Here is an 18668-nt window from a genome sequence, read left to right as displayed (position 1 = left end):
TGGTGGATCTGAAGAAAATAGGGGTTTAGTTTTATTTCACGGACATCAGTGATTTCAGGTAAACTACTCCCGAGTTACATCTCTGGAAGGAAAAAAACAAACCCAAGAGTCCTGTAACACTGAGGTGATGGAAAGGGAACTTTATTCTTCTATTGAAACCTCTGAAAAGAATCTAAATTTGGGAAAGACCAAACCCCTGTAAGAGCTCCTTAAGTCTGCTAGAGCCATTTTGTCAATCTCCCCAGTTTACCTTCTTTAAAAGAGAGGAGATTCAAGGTACACCTTGGGAATAGCACAGCATTTCAGCTTCCCATCTGCAGGAGTCTTTAGGCTTCCTGACAGACTGCCGCAGCCTGAGGCACCTCCAGTGCTCCTTCCTCAGTGCAGAGAAGCATCTGGCATGGGTGGATGCGAAACAGCATCTCCCGCCCCTGACTCCTCGTTCCTTCCCTTGCAGCAGGAGGGCAGTGACCGAGCACCAGCTCATGCATGACAAAGGGAGGGCGTTCCAAGGGCAGAAGCGCCTGATGTGGCTCCACCACGCCCTGGGGGCCGTGCACACGGCCAGCAGCAGGGATATCCCCCTTCCAAATGCCAGGTGGGATGTGCAGAGGAGCCAAGATCCCCCAAATTTCAACAGCATCGACAGAGGCGAGGCTTCAAGCCGGATGAAGCAGCTGCTGGAACTGACAGAAGCTCAGGGCTTCCTCCCGTTAAAGCAGCTGGATGGGAAGATCCCAAAGGGTAACTGGAACCCACATGGCCTGTTTGACCCCCTTTGATTAATCCCACAAGTGTCAGCCCAGCCGTCTGTCCCTCGCTTTACACGCGTGCTGCTGGAGGGAACAGCTCCAGCGCAAAGGTGAACAGCAAAATGAAAACCCTTAACTGCATTCACTCCTCCAGGTGTTCACAGAGACCCTCATACAGAGCAGGCCCTCTCCCATCTGAGCACTGTGACTGTGAGATGGGTCCCTCTCTTCCCTCGCCAGGGCCCCCCCTCCCGTCTGTCTTGGATATCTTAGGGATGCTGCAGCCTGTTGGAGCTCCTGGAGCTCACACGCAGCAGGAAGTTTGGGTCATTAACCTGCATATTCACAGGCTCATTCACAACCTCATGTTTTGACTCCTGAAGAACTTTACCTTTGAATACAGGTTCTCCTTCATTCACAGCTGCCTGCAGTAATTTCACACTCTGCTCTAGTAATGACTTTTCTTATACTGTAGTTACAAAGGGTTTTTCCTGCTCCTTCAGCATGCAGTCTGTTTTAAGCATCTTGGACCCTCAGTTTCTCCTCTGTTTTGCCAGGTAGAAGTTGGCAGTGATCCCCATTCAGCCAAAGCCCTGGACATCCACCTTGTTCTGCAGGTGGAAGAGATGAGAATGAGCTTTCAGGGCCCCCATTTGAGCCTTTTGTTCCACACTTCATTTCCTTTCCTCAAGTGAAATCCTCTCCAAGAGCTCCCACAGCAGCAGGAAAACAGATTCATGAGGCCACCCGTGTTTCCTGAGGTACCACTGGGTTTTGCTGTTCACCTTTGACAACAAACTGACCGTCTCTGTCTAAGCAAAGCAAGGTCCAGTTTAATCAGTCTTTCAGAAGTGAAATCTGTCATGTGTGTTACAAATATATCAGCATTTTCATCGTGTAGGGTCTCTACACACTGTTTTAAATCCTGAAATCCCTCTGTTGCTGATAGACTTCAACTGTGCTGAATGCAGTTCTCAGTGATTAAAATGTTGTCAATAATAAAAACCCTTCTCACTCTCTTATTTGCACTTACTTTTTTTTTTTAAGAAATGTAAATAAAATAAAGCAAAATGACATTTTCCCAATGTCTCCACACATTTGGGATGAGTAAGGGATCATATTTCTTTTGTTATGGCATTCCACACAGCTCCCTATTAGGTTCCCAAGGCCAGTCAAACCATTATTGAAACCAGTGGTTTCAGACATTCCCAAAGAGGTGGGAGGGGAGAGATGAAAAGGTGTTGTACAGCCCAAGCTGTACAATGAGTTTGCTGAGATGGAATGTGGGAGCTCTTCCTCATCAGAGTCAGAGGATGGAACCCTGGCGACCTGACTGTGACAGCTCAAACCTCTGGGAAATGGTCATGTCCTGCCCAGCACACTGTGGATCAGCCTCTCTGTCCTTGTAGATGCAGTTTCCTCTGGGACTGAGGGGTTTTTTCCTCGATCCCTGAGAGGCAGAGGTGACTGTTGGTGGCCCCTGTCCCTGGGTACGCCTCGCTCCTGTGGGCATTGGGTGATGTGTATCACCTCTATGGGGATGGGAAAAACCAATCTCCCCTCGACGGTGAGCCCAGGCTGTGTGCTGGGAGGCTGCACCACTGCGGAAAGGAGGGAAGTCGGGAAGGCAGCAGGACAGGGCTTCCCAGGCCTGGAGGAGTTACCCCAGGAGCATCCCAGAAACACCGCAGGCAGCCCGGCACCCCAGGGCTCGCAGGGGAGAGCAAGAGCTGATGTGATGCCAAGTGCGGGGCTGCACCCGCCGCCCCCACGGCTGGGTCCCACCAGCCCTTCAGCTGCGCCCGCGATCCCCGCTCCCCGCACCGCCGGGACGGGCACGGAGCCGCAGCCGCGGAGCTCCGGCGCTCACGCCCCGCACGGAGCCGGGGCGCGGAGCGGGGGCGCGGGGCTGGGGCGCGGAGCCGGGGCGCGGAGCCGGGGCCGCGGAGCCGGGCGCGGAGCGGGGGCGCGGAGCGGGGCGCGGAGCCGGGGCGCGGAGCGGGGGCGCGGAGCCGGGGCGCGGAGCGGGGGCGCGGAGCCGGGGCGCGGAGCGGGGGCGCGGAGCGGGGGCGCGGAGCGGGGGCGCGGAGCGGGGGCGCGGAGCGGGGGCGCGGAGCGGGGCGCGGGGCCCGGCGCAGGCGCTGCCGGCGGGGGCGGGCGGGCGCGGGGCTCCGCCCGGGCGGGGCGGGGCGGGCGCGGGGCGCCTGCGCTGCCGTAGCGGTCCCTGGGCCGCCCGTCCCGGCCGGGTCGCTGTCGGTGCGGGGGACGGCGGTAGCGGCGCGGGGGCTCCGGTGGCCCCGGTCCCGAGCCCCCCACCCGCCTCTCTGCAGCCGCCTCGCCGGGACCCGGCCTCGCCTGCAGCTCCTACCGCCCCTCCCGGGGGCTCCGGGTAAGCCGCTCCCTCCTTGTTCCCACGGGCGACCCCCGCCCAGCGCTCCGCATCCCCTCCCCGCTCTCCTCTTTCCCTCCCTCCCCCCCGGCCCTTTGCCGCTCCCGAGGAGCGGAGCGGGGGCGGCCGCCCGGCGCCGTCGGGTCCGGTGGGGCTGGGGGCGGCGGCGCTGCGGGCCGGGGTCCGTCCAGCGGCGGGTGCCCCTCCCGCGGGGTGGCCGCGCTGCGGGCCCGGGGCCGGCGGGGTTCCCCGGCTCCGCCTCTGTTGGTGGCTCGGGCCCTCTTTGTCCGCTCCCGGGGATGCTGCCGGGCCCCTCCGCCGGTCGGGCCGCGGGGCCGCCACGCCGGTGTCACCTCCCCCCCGGTCGAGCCCCGGTGCGGGGGCGTCCAGCCCCGCTCCGTCCCGCGGTTCCCGGGGTGGTCGGTGGGATCTGAGCGCCCATCCCCGTGGAAGGGACCCCGAGCACCAACAGGTGGTTTGGCACCGATACTTTCTCTTTTTCTCCCCTTCCCTTTTTTTCCCCGTACCTCCTTCTGTCAGATAATTTTCCCGGTTTGATCTCTAGGAAGTGAGAACCGCCCATGGCTTTTACACCTCCCGCTCACAACCGCAGGGTGCGACCCCCCATTTCTGGGGGTGTAACCCCATATCCAGGCGTACTCGCAGACTGTGACCCCCCCACTCGTGTGTGTCACTCTGAGCTGCTATCATAAAGCCATGATTCCACCTCACATAAAGACATAATTCCATCTCAAAAGCCACCCAGCTGGAGATCCTCACCAGCTCCCGTCCCACGAGGAATCTGTAAAGGCAGTGCACACGTAGCTGCTGTCTGGGAAGGAGGTGGTTTGCAGGGCCCAGTGGTGACGCCTCGTAAAGATCTGCAAAAAGTGGCCAGAAAGAGTCATTCGAGTGTGTTGGCAGTGCCCAGGGTTGTAAAAAAGGGAAGTGTCTCACCTATTTTGTCTGCAATTTCTAGTAATAGTTGCAAAACTCTGTTACCTTACTGTGAGTTACGTGGTGCCCAGGAGAACCAGTAGTTGTAGATTTGAAATCTTTTTTTTTTAATGCATATCAGGAGACAGAGCTGGGGTGTCAAATACACTGAAACTGCTACTGGTTGGGGGTGCCACACACCAATATTTACATACTATATTCTCAGAAATAGAAAGGAAATTTGAATACAAATATTTTTCTTAGAAATAAATGCGTCAGATATTTACACTAGGGTCTGGATTTTTGGCTATTTTTTAAACTACAGCTTGCTCAAAGGCAGGGATCCTCTGGATTTGGCCAAATTTCTGTGTGAAAACATCTAGTAAAAGTGCTTAAGGGCAACTAAATGCCCATTTTGCTCCTTCCTCAGTTGCTCTCTTATTGGGATGACTTTCAGGATTTAGATAAATTTCACAGCAGAAGAGCCAGTTGGCAACTGGTGGAATTATTTCTGCAGGGGTTATGGGAAGAATAACTCATGGATTAGATTTTTCAGTGTGATATTCCTGAATTTTGAACATTCATTAAAGATACAATGTGTTTGGAGCAATAAACTTGCAGTACCGGCTGAAATTGTGGTTTTTGAGGCATCATGTTTCTTAAGTTTCCTTCCCTTTAATTTTCAGATCAAAAATGTTCAAAACAGGAAGTTTGACTTGCACCTTTTATTTTGTAAGACTTTTCCCTACTTCTTTAAGACCGATGATATTTGTTGTTAAAATCTGAACTCTGTGATTCAGCATCGCTTAATGGGTTTGGGCTCTTTCTTGAAGATTTTTTTTGTCGTTTATAATGTTTGATGTTCCTCCCTTCTCCTTTCCTACCAGCCATGGCCATGACTGGCCCCACGCCGTGCTCGTCCATGAGTAACCACACCAAGGAGAGAGTTACGATGACAAAGGTGACGTTGGAAAACTTCTACAGCAACCTCATTGCCCAGCACGAGGAGCGAGAGATGAGGTAAAAATCCTTCTTGTTTCCCTTCCATACTGGATAAGAGCCAAAATTTATATTGAATGAATTTAGTTTTCTTGAGCCAAAGCAAAAATAATAAAATCACAGATTGGTTTGTGTTGGGGAAAAAAAAGCTCACCCTGTTCCATCCCCTGCCATGGGCAGGGACACCTTCCACTATCCCAGGGTGCTCCAAGCCTCGTCCAGCCTGGCCTTGGGCACTGCCGGGGATCCAGGGGCAGCCCCAGCTGCTCTGGGCACCCTGTGCCAGGGCCTGCCCACCCTCACAGGGAGGAATTCCTTCCCAATATCCCATCTAACCCTGCTCCCTGGCACTGGGAAGCCATTCCCTCCTGTCCTGTCCCTCCATCCCTTGTCCCCAGTCCCTCTCCAGCTCTCCTGGAGCCTCTTTAGGCACTGGAAGGGGCTCTGAGGTCTCTCTGGATCCTTCTCCTCTCCAGGTGAACACCCCCAGCTCTCCCAGCCTGGCTCTGGAGCAGAGGGGCTCCAGCCCTGGGAGCAGCTCCGTGGCCTCCTCTGGACTCGCTGCAGCAGCTCCAGGGCTGTGCTGGGCCCCAGGGCTGGGGCAGCTCTGCAGGTGGGGTCTCACCTGGGCACAGGGGCAGAATCCCCCCCCCCCCGCCACGCTGGGGGCTCAGCCCAGGGCTCAGTGGGCTCTGGACTGGGGCATGTCCAGCTTTGCCTCACCAGCACCCCCAAGTCCTTCTCCCAGGGCTGCTCCCAATCCATTCTCTGTGTTTCTGCTGGGATTGCCCTGATCCATGTGCAGGACCCCCAGGAAGATGGTGGAAGGAGGGGGTGTTGTGAGGAGCCCCTCAGTGCTGCCTGTGACTGACCTGAACCTGGGGCACCTCTTTAAGTTCCCCAGTCCAATACAGCAGTGGGCTGGACTGAGCTGTGTGACTTCCCTTTGGCTGGAACCCTCTAATTTGCTGAATACCCTCAGGTTGTAGCACTGGGACTTGTGCTGTTGTCCCAGCTTGCCACGGAGTCTGTAACCAGAATTTGGAAAATGGTTCAGTGTTGGTTTGGCTTTGCTGCCAAAGCCATAATGAGCTCCCTGAGGAGCTCCCCACTGCCTGCTCACTACAAGAGCTGCAGAAATGAGGAAGTAATTTAGAAATAAATATTAACTTGCAAAGATATTTTCTTCAAAGCTTCAAATGAGTAAAGAGAGATTGAGGTCCAATTCAGGCAGAAAAAAATATCACTGATTTAATTCCTTCCTTTCTCTTCACACAGCTCTTGCCTTTAAAATTTATTTCTTGTTATGAGCACTGTTGTGTACTCCCCAAATCTCTTTTTTTTTTTTTCTGTTTAGGATCAAGACTTTGTCTGAACAAACAGACTGGACTTTATGAGTTACATGTTTTTTGTAACAACAGATGTCTGTGGGTGTGTAATGTGGAGTTTAAATGGTGTTGACACTGTACCCTGAAGTGCAGATTGAGCCTATTAGGGATATTTGGGGGAATTTCAGCATGGCTTTGGCATCACTCAGTCCTGCTGAGCCATTGAATTCTGTGTATTGCACAGACTTTTGCTGCTGGAGTTGCTGGTTTGAGTGTGGATTGGGATGACTGGGCAGTGCTCCCTGGTACTTGAGCAAAGGCAAAGCAATTTCAATGTGCCCGATTCTGGAAGTGATAACCCCAAATATTATCACGTCGCAGCAGCTGCAGGGAGCCCCAGGAGACAGGAAGAGGATCTTGCAAAGAATGACTTGCAGAAAGAGAAGGAATGTTTTAGTACATTTGTAATGTCCCAAACCACCAGTCCCAGTTCAGCCAGCTGTTAATATGACTGGCACTGGGAAAAAGGTTCCAGAGGATAATCATTACAAGTGTCCCCTGAAGTCATTCCCTTTCTGAAGTCTTGCTTCCTCCTTTCTCTTCTCCCAGATAATCCTTTTGTATTAAGGCTGTAAATATTTCTGATTCTTTAAGGGGAGAACATGTGCAGACAAGTTTCCTCTTCCCAAATATTTTGACTATCTCAGGGATTAGGAAATCTAAAGTAACTTTTCTCATCTTGCATGTGAATAGTTTGAGATGCAGAGAAATTTTAAATGTGTTTGAATACCAATTCTTCCTGGAATAAGTGAAATTTTGGTGTTTATGTGTTTATTATGGCTCTGGCCTGAAGTGACTTGCCCAGCTGTCAGAGAGAGACAAGAACAGAACCCAGATCTCCTCAATTTGTATTTGTGTGCAGCAAAAATGTACACTTGAATAACTTGTGAAATTCAAGGCAGGTTTAGTTTATTAAAATCAGAGAGGACAAGGTTGGAATTATAAAATTGGATAGTAGATTCTTCGAAATGAATTTCCTGTCTGAGTCTCTCCTGTACATCTTTACACTTGTAACTTGCTGGCACAGGCCAGAGGCTGTGGATATGTGTACCTCGTTAAGAAACAATATTAATGGTTCAATCTGGTTTTTTTTCTAATTTGATTTAAAAAGCAAGGTTAATGATTCAACCTTTATTTTTCTAATTTGTCTCTGCTCTAGACAAAAGAAACTAGAACAGATGATGGAAGAAGAAGGCCTAAAAGATGAAGAGGTAATGAATATGGAAAAACTATCTTAATGCTTAAATACAGGAAATTTTCTTTTCTAAATGGAGATCTGGGATCTTTCCTTGGAATTGCTGTGGTCCCTATGGAACCCACCTGCAGAATTTTCACTGGGGTCTCTTAAACTCTAGAAAAGAATCAGGAGGTCGGCACATGCACAAAAGGAAACAGAGTTCCTTCGCCTGAAGAGAACCAGGCTTGGACTGGAGGATTTTGAGTCTCTAAAAGTAATAGGCAGAGGAGCCTTTGGAGAGGTGAGTCCAGAAAAAAATGACTACATGTGTTTTTAAGTGGCTCTGGTGTTTGGTAAAGACTTGCTTAGTTTATACAAGCAAAAAGTAAATATAACAAGCACAGATTGATTTGAGCTGAACGGTCACGTGCAGCTGGGTTTTTATGTAATAAATGCTGGTTTGAGACATCCTGTGCTTTCAAGGAAACTGAATGAATTTGAAAAGGACCTGATGGGCAGCTAAATACAGGTTTGCAGTGGGTTTTAAAGGTGAATTTCTGAGGCTGGACTTAGGGAGAGGTGGAGGGCCCTTGCAAAGTCTCTTCTGGTGGCCTTCAGAGAAGGGGCTTGGGACCACCTGCTTTAGGTGTGAATCGCTCAGTGTCCTCTCTGTTAAAATAACTGCAGCTCTTAGAATTAACAGGGCTTTTTGCCATTATATATTATTATATTTGCACCATATAATGCTTCTTGTATTTTATAATCTGAGACGATTTCATGAAATGAAAGCCAAGGCCTTGACACCCAACTTTGTCAAGAGTTCTGCTGGGAATGCTGGATTTGATCCAATCTTTGTGTGCCCCCAGGTGCGACTGGTCCAGAAGAAGGACACGGGGCACGTTTACGCCATGAAAATCCTACGCAAAGCTGATATGCTTGAGAAGGAGCAGGTGAGGAGCACCCCGAGCAGGAATTGTACCCTGGATCACTCTGGGAGGTCGCTGTGGTGTGTGCAGAAGAGGAACAGGCATCTGTGCTTTACGTTTAGTAGCTAAAAATTCTGGGGTTTTTTAACCTCTGTTCTTGTAAAGGAAATAAATCAGAAAAATCTCTGGATTCACAAGGACTTGTTTTCTAGTGGGCTCCTTCAACACAAAGTCCTGTGCAAATGATTCAATGCAGACTTGAAGGCCACTGTTTTACTGCATTTATGACTTACAGGATCAGATATAAATATCAAAGAGATACAACTGCTGGAATTCAGACTCAGAGACATAAAGCAGCAGCATTTAACATTTTTAAGGCTTTCCTTTGCTAGTATTTCTGGATATATAATGATCTGGCACAATCATTTGTTGAGCACTGGGATGGAGCTCTTGTGTTTTCATAAAGAGATCTAATGGTTAGGTATATTTGTAAAGAATTGAGATTTTTGTAGGTAGGATTTATATAATAGGTAGGTTTATATATAATATAAATAATAATAATAATAGATAGGTGTATATATAATAGGTATAAAATACATGTACATAATCAATCATATGCTGAAGTTCTGACAGTATTTCTGCCTTTGTGCAGAAGTTTGACTGCTGTCTTCTCAACATTTGATGCTGTTCAGAATAATAGTTGAACTGCCTGTGAAATAAATGCATTTAATAAAACTAATCCAATGCGCTGTGTCTGTCCAGGTTGGCCACATCCGTGCGGAGCGGGACATCCTGGTGGAGGCAGACAGCTTGTGGGTTGTGAAGATGTTCTATAGTTTCCAGGACAAGCTAAACCTCTACCTGATCATGGAGTTCCTGCCTGGAGGTAGCTCTCTGGAATGCAAGGGCTGCTCCCCTTTTGTTTGGGGATTGCTAATTTCTTCGTTACAAATGCAGTCTGGGACTGGAGTGCACGTGGGTGCCCTGCAGTGGTGTTTGGACTGTACATCTGTGAGGAACAAGATTTCTGCTTTGTGGGGTACTGAGGTGTTTGGGCAGGCTTGAGGTTTCCTGTTTGGGTCTTTGAGCTAGAGGTATTTAAACTTGGCTTTAATATTCTTCTAGTTCCTACCCTAGCTGTGCCCTGGCTGTCTATAGAGTCACAGCATATCCAGGTTTGGCAAGCTCTAACCTGCTGGTTTTAGCTGAATGCAGCAGAAATAGCTTTTTTTCTATAAAAGTCTTAAAAATTAGTGAGAGTGGAGCCCGTGTGTTCACCTCTGGGGGGTTTCCAGGTGACATGATGACACTGTTGATGAAGAAGGACACTCTGACAGAAGAGGAGACGCAGTTCTACATCGCTGAGACCGTGCTCGCCATCGACTCCATCCATCAACTGGGATTCATCCATCGGGACATAAAACCGGACAACCTCCTCCTGGATAGCAAGGTATGGACTGGCCACTGGCTGGGGAGGAGCAAACAGGCCTTGTGATTGTTCATATTGACCTGAAGTGGTGTTGACAGTTGTGGAAGAAGATGGTGCTTCTTTATTTAGCCCTGTTCCTTCCAGCTTTTTAGGGCATCTCTGCCAAATTACCGGGGAAAATTCCCAAGCCAGGAAAGACCCCAGCTCCACTCAGACCTTCAGCTCTTCTGACAGCTGTTTAAACTATTTTTGGCTATTTCAGATGCAGTTTAGAGCACGTGGTTTCGGTTCCCTCTTAGGCAAAGCTGTTTCCCTTTGCTCTCACATCTGTTACACTCCCACTTGCCAGCTCTGGTTGTACCAAACGTGAAGGACGTGGCTGTTCCAGTAGCCAGGCTGAGGATGGAGGATGGAGAATCTCCCTCGGGACCAGGGTGTGTTCCTGAGGGCTGGCCAGGCTACCTGGTTATTGCAGGCACTTTGCACAAAGCCTGATTGTTTCAGTATCCTCCTATTGCTCACTCCCAAGTTTGCCTACAATCAAGCTTGCTTGGAAAGAGTTAGCCAGCAGTAAATAATGACTTTCCCACTACCATGTAATGCACTGTTGGAATTACTGCAGAATCCCAGAATGGTTTGGGTTGGAAAGGACCTTAAAACTCATCCAGTACCACCCCCTGCCCTGGGCAGGGATACCTTCTGCTATCCCAGGTTGCTCCAAGCCCAGTCCAGCCTGGCCTTGAACACTTCCAGGGCTGGGGCAGCCACAGCTTCTCCAAGCAGAGTGTCCAGTTCAGGATGTTTACATCTAGACATGAATACATTTAGAACTTTGAAAAGGATGTATACTATATATATTATATATACACTTCTAAAACTTGCACACAGTCAGTGTGGTGATGTTATGCACCAGGACAGATTCAGTCACTGAACTGAGGGTGTTTTTTATCTCCTGGGGCCAATACACAACCCAGGGACTGCAGCTGCCTCTGGAGACGTTTCCTTTCACCCTGAAATGGTTGGGAACTTGCAGAGCAGAGGTTTCCTGCAGTAAATGGTCACTGGGCTTTCTCTGTGGAGTAGCAATGGAAGCATTGATGGCTTCATTCCCTGCACACATCCAGTGCTAGGCTAAACAAGGAAGGCAAAGGACATTGAGGGGCCTCGAGTATGTCCAGAGAAGGGAACAGATCTGGGGAAGGGGCTGGAGCACCAGGAGCAGCTGAGAGACCTGGGAGGGCTCAGCCTGGAGAAAAGGAGGCTCAGAGGGGACCTTCTTGCTCTCCCTGACAGGAAGGCACAGCCAGGAGTGGGTCAAGCTCTTCTGCCATGTCTCAAGTAAAAGAAAGAGAGGAGTTGGCCTTAAGTTGTGCTTGGGAGGTTCAGATTAGATACTAGATTTTTTTTCATGCAGGGGTGGTCAGGCACTGGAATAAGTTGCCCAGGGAGGTGGTGGAGTCACAGTCTCTGGAAGTGTTCAAGAGGCATCTGGATGTGGCACTTGGGGACATCATTCAGAGGTGCTGATGGTGGTGTTGGGTTCTCTTCCAACCTTGCTGATGCTGTAATTTACTATGATAATGTTTTATATTGGTTTTGGATTTTGGGTTTTTTGTTTATTTCTAGGGCCATGTGAAACTCTCAGATTTTGGTCTGTGTACTGGACTGAAGAAAGCCCACAGGACAGAATTTTACAGGAACTTGAATCACAGTCTTCCCAGTGACTTCAGTAAGTTCTTTGGCTCCAAAGGGTATCTGGGTGGTTGCTCTTGGTGCCTGACACAACTGATTTCAGTGTGAGGGTATGGCTGCAGTAGGGAGTCTAATAATGAACTTAAACATCTTGAGGTGGATTTTAATTTTCTGTAAAATAAAAATAATTTCAGTTACTTTAAACCCATTTTCATTTCCAGAAGTTTGTCTCTGAAACAGACTCTGCTGTAGCCCTGTGCATGTGTAATAAAGCGAGAACTCAGTGAGTTGGGAGCTGCTGGCTGGCTCTCAAGTGTTGCTGAAATGAATAAACCAGCACAATCTCTGAGTATCCAGGATTATTCTCGAGGGGAATAACTTGGATCATGGAGTTACATAAACCCTGAAAGTGTGGTGTGCTAATGAAAGGCTTGATTAGATGTTGCCTGTATTTCATAGGTTTGGAAGTTGGGAGGTTTAGGTTTGGGGTATTGGCACACATCTTAAATGAGATCTTTAGTGAAATGGTTTGGGGGTAAAAATATCTTGGGTGACCAGCAGGATTCAGTCCCAGCTATTGAATCTCCTTCAGCTTTCCAGAACATGAATTCCAAAAGGAAAGCAGAGACTTGGAAGAGGAATCGCCGGCAGTTGGTAAGTAGGTTCCACCTGCTTGGAAATGTTCCTGCTGAGGTGTTGCATCCAAATGGAACATGGATTTACATGAAATTTTTAATGCATCTCAGAGTTCTGGACAATCCTGAAAGGAAAAGATTCAGGCACTTTTTAAAAAGAAGAGGAATGACTCTAGTTTGTCCTTCATCCATCTGCTGAACAGCTGGTGACATATGTGCTAGAGACAGCACTGCTGTAATTACTTACATGGAGAGCTGAAGTCTCCCAGCCAAAACTATCAGTTCTTGCCACTTCCAATCTAACAAAGGGCTGCTGACCCATTCCAAGGTGTATGTGGACAGTGATACCCTTCCCCATTTTCCTGATGCTATTTTAAGACTCCTTCACATGAAGATGTTGATTTTGTCTCTATGTATCTTGGAAGAAAGGCTTTAAACACCTTTGCTAAGGGATCTCAGAGACAATCTGGTGTCTTTCTCAAAATAACCACTGCTGTTTAAGTTCCCATTTCTGCATCAGGCAGTTTTCCCTACAGATGTGTAACTGATGGTCTTTGTTCCAGGCTTTTTCTACGGTGGGAACTCCAGATTACATTGCTCCTGAGGTTTTCATGCAGACTGGATACAACAAGCTGTGTGACTGGTGGTCCCTGGGGGTCATCATGTACGAGATGTTGATTGGTAAGGGACGTGCAGGGCAGGGTTGTAGGTGGGAATGGTGGAGCAGGACATCAGCTGTGCTCATAGAATCCCAGACTGGTTTGGGTTGGAAGGGACCTCAAAGCTCATCCAGTGCCACCCCCTGCCAGGGGCAGGGACATCTTCCACTATCCCAGGTTGCTCTGTGTCTCATCCAACCTGGCCTTGGACAATTCCAGGGCTGGGGCAGCCACTGCTTCTCTGGGCAGCCTGTTTCTGTGCTTGGGGTCAGCTTCTCACAGCATCCACTCCTTGCCTGGTCTGTCAGGTGTGTTCTAACTTCAGGAATTATTTTTGCTTGACCCAAGATTATATTTTTGTTTCTTTTCAGGTTATCCACCATTCTGTTCCGAGACTCCTCAAGAGACATATAAGAAAGTGATGAACTGGAAGGAGACCCTGACATTTCCTCCAGAAGTTCCAATCTCTGATAAAGCAAAGGATCTTATTTTAAGGTGCCAGCCCCATGGTTTGTCAGTTAATACAGCACTAATTTTCTTGTCTTGTCTCTGTATTCTGTGCCTCTCATGGCTTGTTTCACATGGAAAAACCCTGAAGCTACGATCTGTTACATACATGCATCAAATGCTGAACTCCCTTTTCCAATACTTTAGTCTCTCAGGCCATTTAGTGGTTCCCTGACTAAATTGTGCTAAAAAGGAGCTCCCATGGAAGTGCTACTACTCTGGCAAAATGTTTCTGCCCCTTATTTTGCCTGCAAGCTTCTCATGGAAGCAAGTTCAATCCTTTTGACAGAGCTGACTTCTTACAACAGCAGTGATTTTGCCTTTGTATGCGCTGGAGCATACAAATGCACCCCAGTGCCTGCTGACTCATTTGTACTTCATTATCTATTCTCAGGACAGAAATATAAATGTCTGGCTTTTTAGGCTTTATACGTTCTGCTCTACTCTGGTCCTGAAATAGAAAGGTCACGTTATCCTGTTGTGAAGGAATAGCACATCTTAACTGTGGCATTGGACACGACATTCCTAAACATAACTTTGTGTGTTGGTTTTGCTGTGGGAGTTCTTAGTCTGCTCCATTTATCTGCTAAGAAACTGTAGCAGTATCAGTTCAGAAAGCTGTTCCATTTCTGGATGGAATGCTTTCGTTTTCATTCTCCCTTCATTTTCATTCTTCCTTCCATCCCAGATTTTGCTGTGAATGGGAGCACAGAATTGGTGCATCTGGTGTGGAGGAAATAAAGAGTAACCCATTCTTTGAAGGGGTTGATTGGGAGCACATCAGGTAAGATGCTTTGCAGAAAAGCAACTGCTCTTCTCTAGGGACTGCTGAGGCCAGCCCTGGTCTGCAGCAGGGAGCAGCTGACTGGCATTTATCATATCCAGCTGTGGGTGAGAGCCTTTTGTTCTCTACCTGAAGCTTGCTGAGGTTTAGGTACCTTCAGTCTTGATTCTGTTAAGAAATGGAAGGTGGCTGAATCCTGCTTTGTCTGCCTTTGAAATCTCAATGCTCCATCTGCTCTTCCTGGCAGAGAGAGACCTGCTGCGATTTCAATAGAAATTAAAAGCATTGATGATACCTCAAACTTTGATGAATTTCCAGAATCTGATATCCTTAAACCAACAGGTAAATGATTGTTTGATTATCTCTGTAAACCTTCCTCTTCTCCTGTAGAATAATCTTTCCTGTTAGTCAGATCTTACTAGATGCTGATTTTTTTTTTATCATGACCAAATAGCTTGGAAGCCTTGTGGTGCAGGAATGTGGGTTCCAGGAGATGCAGGCTTGTAAATGATGTGGGAGTTGTCTGAGAAAGGGCAGCTCTCAGAAGCAGTAGAGCTTCCAGAAAGTTCAAATCCCAGCAGGGCCTGGGAGCCCAATGCTGCAAGTTCCCCTCGGTGCTAATTCCTGCTGGCACTTGGAGTAGGAGTAGGGAAGGGTGGAACTGAAGGGGATGTTTTGGTGTGAATCTCTAAAGGAACACAGCATAGTCACACATTTGCTCCTTGAGTTTAAAAACAGAATCCCAGACTGGTTTGGGTTTGAAGGGACTTTAAAGCTCATCCAGTGCCACCCCCTGCCATGGGCAAGGACACCTTCCACTATCTCAGGTTGCTCCAAGCCTGTCCAACCTGGCCTGGAACACTTCCAGGGATTGGGGGATCCACCACCTCTCTGGGCAACCTGTGCCAGTGTTCCACAGCCCACACTGTAAAAAATTTCTTCTTTCTATGTGGTCTGAATCTACCCCCTTTAATTTAAAACGCTTGTGCCGTGTCCTGTGTCCCAGCAGTTCTTTCCTGGGGTTGAAGCACGGAGCTGGATCCTGCATTTATGATATTTTTTCCTTTAGAAACATTCTGCCTTATTCCACATCCAGTGTTTTGTATGAAAACAAACTCTGCAGTTCCAAAGGATAATTCCATTTCTTCTGTGTCTTCCCAGTGGCAACAAGCAACCACCCAGAGACTGACTACAAGAACAAAGACTGGGTTTTTATCAATTACACCTACAAGCGTTTCGAGGGCCTGACGGCCCGAGGAGCAATTCCATCCTATATGAAAGGAGGGAAGTAACACAGCTTTACCTGGGACTTCTGAGCCGTGGAATTCTGTTGCTGTACTTTGGGTTTATACCCATAAAAGAACTTGTTCTTTTTTTTAAAGAAAACTTGAGGGCTATCAACTCTTGAAGAAGACTTCAGGACCCTGTTTTCTTACCCAACCTGGTTGTTATTAAGGATTTTTTTTTTTCCTGTGCCATTGAAAAATTCCACAGGTTTGCATCATCTCTGCTGCCAGCACCTTTTGCTGCTTCAGGAGCAAGAGGTTTTTTTATATTCTTTGCCAGACTGTCCAGTCCCTCAGGAGATGAGAGCAAACCTTCCCTTTGGCATTGCAAAGCACGGGATTCTACAGGACTGCATCCAGTCCTGCATTAAGTGACAAACTCACTCTGCCAATTCTGCCAGCACTGTTTGCCCAGTAGCTGAGGACTCCAGGACAGAGGAAACAAAGCAATAATTGAAGCTTGAGACACACAACTCTCCAGGAAACTGTCTAGCAGAAGGACACAACTCGGATTGCCTTAACCTTACTTTGTAGTGCTGTTTTTATAATGCTCCTTGGAAACCTCTTCAATAGCATGTCTCAGCTCTGTCGCTGTGGCCTCCAGTTCTGGTGCACTTTACTTTTGGTACTAAGTGACCCTCAAGCCATTTAATATTTTTTCTGAATTAAAAAAATTTGCAACACTTTTTCCTGAATAGAGGAGAAATGGGCCATTTCCTCCACCGAGATTTTGGTTACTGTATGTCAGGATGGATCCATAAACAATGCAGATAAACTACAGCTGGTCACAGAAGTGGGTCTGGAATTAGAGCAGAGGAAGGGAAATTCCATGAACCTGATCCTCAGTGGGCAAACTGTGCACAGCTGGGCCAGCCTGGAGGCTCCCCAGGCCAGCTGCTGCTGTTTCTTAGCCACCTTTAAGCTCTGCTGCATCTTCAGTGGTTTAAAGGCAAAACCCCATCTTCTGTGGCCTTTTTGCTGTTGGTTTTGAGCAGAACAGGATCAGAGTATTGCTGATGGAGGCCTGCCTGGTGTTCCCTCCCAGAGCTGCTCTTGCTGTCCTGGCTGTACCGTCTGTACCCGGAGTCTTCCACGGATGGTGCCTCATGGGGTCACTTTAGGGGCAGTGGAACCCACCATGTCCACTCACTGATTGTTGCCTACTCTAATTTATAAAAGTACATTCAGTTCTGATCAGGATTTCTCCAGGAGAGCCCCAAAGTGCCTTTCCTTGCCTAAGCCTCTCTCAGAACATGACAGCATTTTGGGAGGGAGGATTCTGCCTTGGCTGAGCTTTTCCTAATTCTTTTTACTAACCACGAGCTCCATTTTGTGCCCATTTGTAGTTAACGCTGCACTTCCAGGGGCAGGTGGCATTAACCCTTGGACCTGCCTGGTTCCAGTCTGGAATTTACAATCAGATATTAAAAACAGAATTCAATGAGGTTTCTAAAAGCATGTCTCAATTCCAACTGTCTTGGATTCCTGCAAACTTCTCTTGGTGCTGAACACTAACTCCGGAGTACAGACAAGACAAAGCTCCAGGGATGTCTCACAGGAAGAAAAAGGCTTCCAGGTCTGTTTAGTCCTGACTTTCTTGATTAGAAAATGAAACAAAACGGATTTGTAGTGGAACTTTTTTTTTTTTTACATAGGTGCTTTTAGGGAATGTTTACCTAGATGTTTCTTGACTCGAGTGCCATCCCAAAGGACTGATGGGGGACTGCCAGTACTGTACAGAACTCGTCAGGGTCCTCCCCTCACCACCCCTGTCCTTTTTGTACATGTCCTACGAGTTTATGACTTGCCATAAGCAGTTTAGACAGCAGTTGGATCCTACCAAGCTGAAATGCAAAACTGGCCTTAATTAGAAGTCCCAGGATCTCTGTAGTCAGAAGGGCTCACTTGGATTAATAAGGGCTAATGGAAGGAATGACTGAAAGGATCAGGCTTTTATCAACTCGTCCCTAGATCACCTTCTGCTCCCTTTTGACTTTGCGTGAAGGACTGATACCAACTTCTCAAACTGTTCCATCCTTATCCTGCAGTTTCTTCTAGCCATTTGAAAATGTTGCCTTATAAACTATTGGAATTAATAGAAGGCCTTTTTTTTTTTTTCAATTCCTAACAGCTTAGTTACTGCCTTAAAATAAAAACAAAAATCAAAATCTTTTAAAGCTGCTGTGGATTCAGAACAAATGATTTTGAGATAATAGCTGCATTCTTAGCCCTTTACTGAAAGGGACCAGCATCTTTATTTATAAATACCAAAGACGAGGAAGCTAAACAATTCCAAGTTGTGGTAAGTTGCTGTGAAAAACCAACTGTCTAGTACTGTATATTGTGCATTTTTAGTGCTGTGTTTGAAGTGGGACCCCTCAGGTGTGTCACTGGAGTTCAAGGTGAAGTTTTCAAAGGCATGAGGAGCAGTTGGGTACCTCACTCCTGTTGTCTTCCAGCAGAAGTTGGACATCTTTGAATCCAGTCCTGTTGGACACACCTTGCAGCAGGAGGTTCTGTATCCCAGGTGCATTGTAAGCCTGCTTCCTGTTCCAGTTTTTCACCAACATTAGGGAAAAAAGTGTCTCCTACAGTGTCTCCTTCCCAGGATCCATACTTCACTGCTAACAGTAAGGATTGTGTATGCCTGTTACATCTCCCATGGTAGCCAAACATTTTTACATTTTTCTTGTGTTTTGAGGTTGTTAGTATCTTTTACCTCTTTTTTTTTTTTAAGCTCCAGTTGCTGGATTTCTAGAAGTAATTCCAATCTGAATTTCCAATGGATCTGAACATCTTATGCTGCCAGTTCATCTCTGTATCATGCCTAGCACAAAGCTGCACTAAGTGTTTCTTATCACTGTGCCCTGACTCTGCCTTAACCTCCAAGTTGAAAAAGTGTTCTGTAAATATTTAAAAGCTGTTACAAAGTTGCACTGTAAAATTTGGCAGGTGGTAGTCCACTTTTTATGGAGCAATCTCGTTGTGTTGTGTAAATAAAATCCTCTTAGTAAACACACTTGGTGGTATGTTGTGTTTTACAAACAGGAATCAGAGAATCCTGGAATGGTTTGGGTTGGAATGGACTTTAGAGGTCCTCCAGTTCCAC

General features: G+C 47.7%; 1 protein-coding gene across 1 annotated transcript; it reads left to right on the top strand.

The window, feature by feature from the left end:
- Nucleotides 1-2959: 2959 nt before the first annotated feature.
- On the top strand, nt 2960-18578 carry STK38 (serine/threonine kinase 38). The gene is made up of 14 exons (XM_032133138.1): nt 2960-3141; nt 4965-5097; nt 7624-7675; nt 7820-7942; nt 8508-8591; nt 9330-9453; nt 9863-10017; nt 11623-11725; nt 12281-12342; nt 12887-13004; nt 13354-13477; nt 14178-14273; nt 14521-14615; nt 15435-18578. Exons 2-14 carry the CDS (start codon nt 4967-4969, stop codon nt 15563-15565), a joined length of 1398 nt encoding a protein of 465 aa, XP_031989029.1. The 5' UTR covers nt 2960-3141; nt 4965-4966; the 3' UTR covers nt 15566-18578.
- Nucleotides 18579-18668: the final 90 nt, after the last annotated feature.

This window comes from Corvus moneduloides, chromosome 24, assembly GCF_009650955.1.
Source record: "Corvus moneduloides isolate bCorMon1 chromosome 24, bCorMon1.pri, whole genome shotgun sequence".
NCBI lineage: Eukaryota > Metazoa > Chordata > Aves > Passeriformes > Corvidae > Corvus > Corvus moneduloides.
This window is presented reverse-complemented; position numbering and strand designations above follow the sequence as displayed.

Bases quoted from the DNA above. Each gene is read 5' to 3' on its own strand.
- STK38 (XM_032133138.1), top strand. From the start codon at position 4,967: ATGGCCATGACTGGCCCCACGCCGTGCTCGTCCATGAGTAACCACACC. The intron at 5,098-7,623 runs GTAAAAATCCTT...TCTCTGCTCTAG, and splicing joins CACGAGGAGCGAGAGATGAG to ACAAAAGAAACTAGAACAGA. The intron at 13,478-14,177 runs GTGCCAGCCCCA...CTTCCATCCCAG, and splicing joins GCAAAGGATCTTATTTTAAG to ATTTTGCTGTGAATGGGAGC.